At 37.8% G+C, this 2,626-nt stretch overlaps 1 protein-coding gene across 1 annotated transcript; it reads left to right on the top strand.

Moving 5' to 3' along the window:
* Positions 1 to 347: 347 nt before the first annotated feature.
* LOC144575752 (myb-related protein 308-like) lies at positions 348 to 2,124 on the top strand. Its single transcript, XM_078325987.1, has 3 exons — positions 348 to 656; positions 828 to 957; positions 1,347 to 2,124. The coding sequence occupies exons 1-3, from the start codon at positions 524 to 526 to the stop codon at positions 1,849 to 1,851; spliced, it is 768 nt and encodes a 255-aa protein (XP_078182113.1). The 5' UTR covers positions 348 to 523; the 3' UTR covers positions 1,852 to 2,124.
* Positions 2,125 to 2,626: the final 502 nt, after the last annotated feature.

Below are 2,626 nucleotides of genomic sequence, written 5' to 3'. Positions count from 1 at the left end.
AATTCAAAAACTGCAACTACAAACCCGGAGCCAACTAAACCACAGCGACTAATCTACAGGCTAACAAGAAATTAGTGGCAGCTGATTAGTTGGAGGACCGAATTAAATTAGTTTAGATTAAAAAATTAAAACATAAAACATAAAATCCATCCCTATTTTTTGCAACCGCTACCCACTCGTACCACTACCAACTCGGTCAATTTGGCCTAAAGTGGATCGAGTCAACAATCTCTCTCTCTCTCTCTCTTTTTTTTTTTGATAAATCCTTGGTAGAGGCTACCAAGTTCTCTCTCTCTCTCTAACTCTCGCTCTCTCAATAAATTAATAAATTAATAAATAAATAATCAATAAAAAATAAATTAAAAAAGAAAAAAAAAAATAGAAAATCTCTCCCCCTTCTCTCTCTCTCTCAACCCCCACGTATATATGTCTGTTAACTCCCCTCAAGTCATTTAATCACAAGCTTCTCTTTCTCTCCCCCCTTCTCTCTCTCTCTCCTCTCTATTTCTCTCTCACGGCAGCCATGGGCAGGTCGCCTTGTTGCGAGAAGGCGCACACGAACAAAGGCGCATGGACAAAGGAAGAGGATCAGCGACTCATAGCTTATATCAAGGCCCATGGCGAGGGCTGCTGGCGCTCTCTACCTAAAGCAGCAGGTAAAAGAGTCTCCGCAATTGGATTTGAGCACTTAAATTCGATTTTCAGCTGTCGCAGTTTAACTTGAACATTTCGATTTGACATTAGAATTTGATGTGAAATTTTGATCATCATTTGTTGGAATTGGGACTGATGTTACCTTTTCTTTTCTATTTTGTTGGATCAATTAGGGCTTCTGAGGTGTGGAAAGAGTTGTAGGCTGAGGTGGATGAACTATCTTCGACCTGATTTAAAGCGCGGCAATTTCACTGATGAAGAAGATGAGCTTATAATCAAGCTTCATAGCTTGCTTGGCAACAAGTATGTACCCACCCCTCCTTTTCTAACACACACAGCACCTTGCATTTGTATGGAACTACTAGAATCATTCTCTTCAAAGTTGAATCATGAGCAATTGGGCATATAGTTACAAAAAAAAAAGGTTTTTTTTGGAATAGTACTTTTTGGACCTATTTTAAAAACATCCATGTAGTGTTTCTTTCCTGTAACTCAACATCATGTAAGTTACAGGTCAATTTTCAATAAGGATAGGTTCTTTTTGTATGTATTACAATATTAGTGCATTAACCATCGAATTTACAAATCAACTGATGGACCATTTATGTAATCTGACAAAGCAATTAGTTATGTTTTGCATCCTCAAAATTATCAAACTTCTAAACACTTTCTATTTTTTTTAATTTCAACAGATGGTCTCTAATTGCGGGTCAGCTACCTGGCCGAACTGACAATGAAATTAAAAATCACTGGAACACTCACATCAAAAGAAAACTCATAAGTCGTGGCATGGATCCACAAACTCACCGGCCAATCAATGGGAGCCAATTCAGCACGCCTAAAAATCCCGATCAAGAGACAATTTATAAGGCGCCACCTGTGCTGAGCCAAGCAGAGGACCAGCACAGCAGCAGCGGGACCACATCTGACGAACCTTGGCTGCCTGATCTAAATCTAGACCTCTCGATATGCCCTCCAAATCCCGCTTCAAAGACATCGGGTTCTTCGTCAGAGGTCATGACACCGCTTATCGGGTCGGAGGCTATTACGCCAACTTCAAACCCGAACCACAACAGAGTGATTTGCCTTTGTTATCATCTAGGATTTCGCAGCGGTGAAAAATGTAGCTGCCAAGCGAATCCTGACCTCCAAGGCCTTAGATATTACAGACCTTTAGAAGAAGGGCAATACTTGTAGATTGTAACTTAATCATTTTATTTATATATTAATCAAGAGAAATTTTCAGAGGAGTAATTGTTAAATCTTTCTGTAAGTTTCAAATTTAAGTTGTCGGTATTTTGGTCCGAAACAGGATTAATTAGTTAGCTATGGTCCCCTCTTTGGGTTGAGCTGTTCCTGGGATTACTGAAAACACTGCCAAAATTTGTAAGTACAAGTATGATTAGGTTGTTAAGAAAAAAGCCAAGAAAGAAAGGTGCTATGTCAAGTTCTTTTGCTGCACTAATTTTTCTCTCACTTATTTTTTTTTTTTGTTATTTATGTTAACAATTTTACTCTGCTTCAATTTGTTTATGAGCAAACAATAAGAGTCAAAATCTCATGATCCTGAGTTCAGAGTAGCAACAAATATGGATTTGCTTTCAATTTTGTGTCTTTTGTTCTTATTGTACCACAAATTTGGCTGGTTCGGCGTTTGGTACCGTCGGTGCTTTTTTATTTTTGGAACATAAACTTTGCATTTCTATGCTTCTTTTTAAATACTTCTGTCTTCTACACAGTTAAGTTCTGTTCGGTTACCACTGTATCCCTGGAAAAAAAAATTTACTCAGAGTGAATTTTTTTTTCCCACATGCATAGTGTTTCGGCCATTTAAATTGGATCCGAATTCAAGTTCATTCCCGTTCCCATATAGCAGCCAAACATGATTTATAGTTGATATTTTACAATTTTTAGTGGTCTTATTTCGTACTTTTCTTCTTCTTTTTAATCCTGTATGGAAGAACTAGAAGTC

This window comes from Carex rostrata, chromosome 24 (genome assembly GCF_964058835.1).
Source record: "Carex rostrata chromosome 24, lpCarRost1.2, whole genome shotgun sequence".
Classification (NCBI taxonomy): domain Eukaryota; kingdom Viridiplantae; phylum Streptophyta; class Magnoliopsida; order Poales; family Cyperaceae; genus Carex; species Carex rostrata.
This window is presented reverse-complemented; position numbering and strand designations above follow the sequence as displayed.

Excerpts from the sequence above, each read along its gene's own strand:
- LOC144575752 (XM_078325987.1), top strand. The coding sequence starts at position 524 with ATGGGCAGGTCGCCTTGTTGCGAGAAGGCGCACACGAACAAAGGCGCA. Across the intron at positions 657-827 it reads CTCTCTACCTAAAGCAGCAG|GGCTTCTGAGGTGTGGAAAG; the intron begins GTAAAAGAGTCT and ends TGGATCAATTAG. Across the intron at positions 958-1,346 it reads CATAGCTTGCTTGGCAACAA|ATGGTCTCTAATTGCGGGTC; the intron begins GTATGTACCCAC and ends TAATTTCAACAG.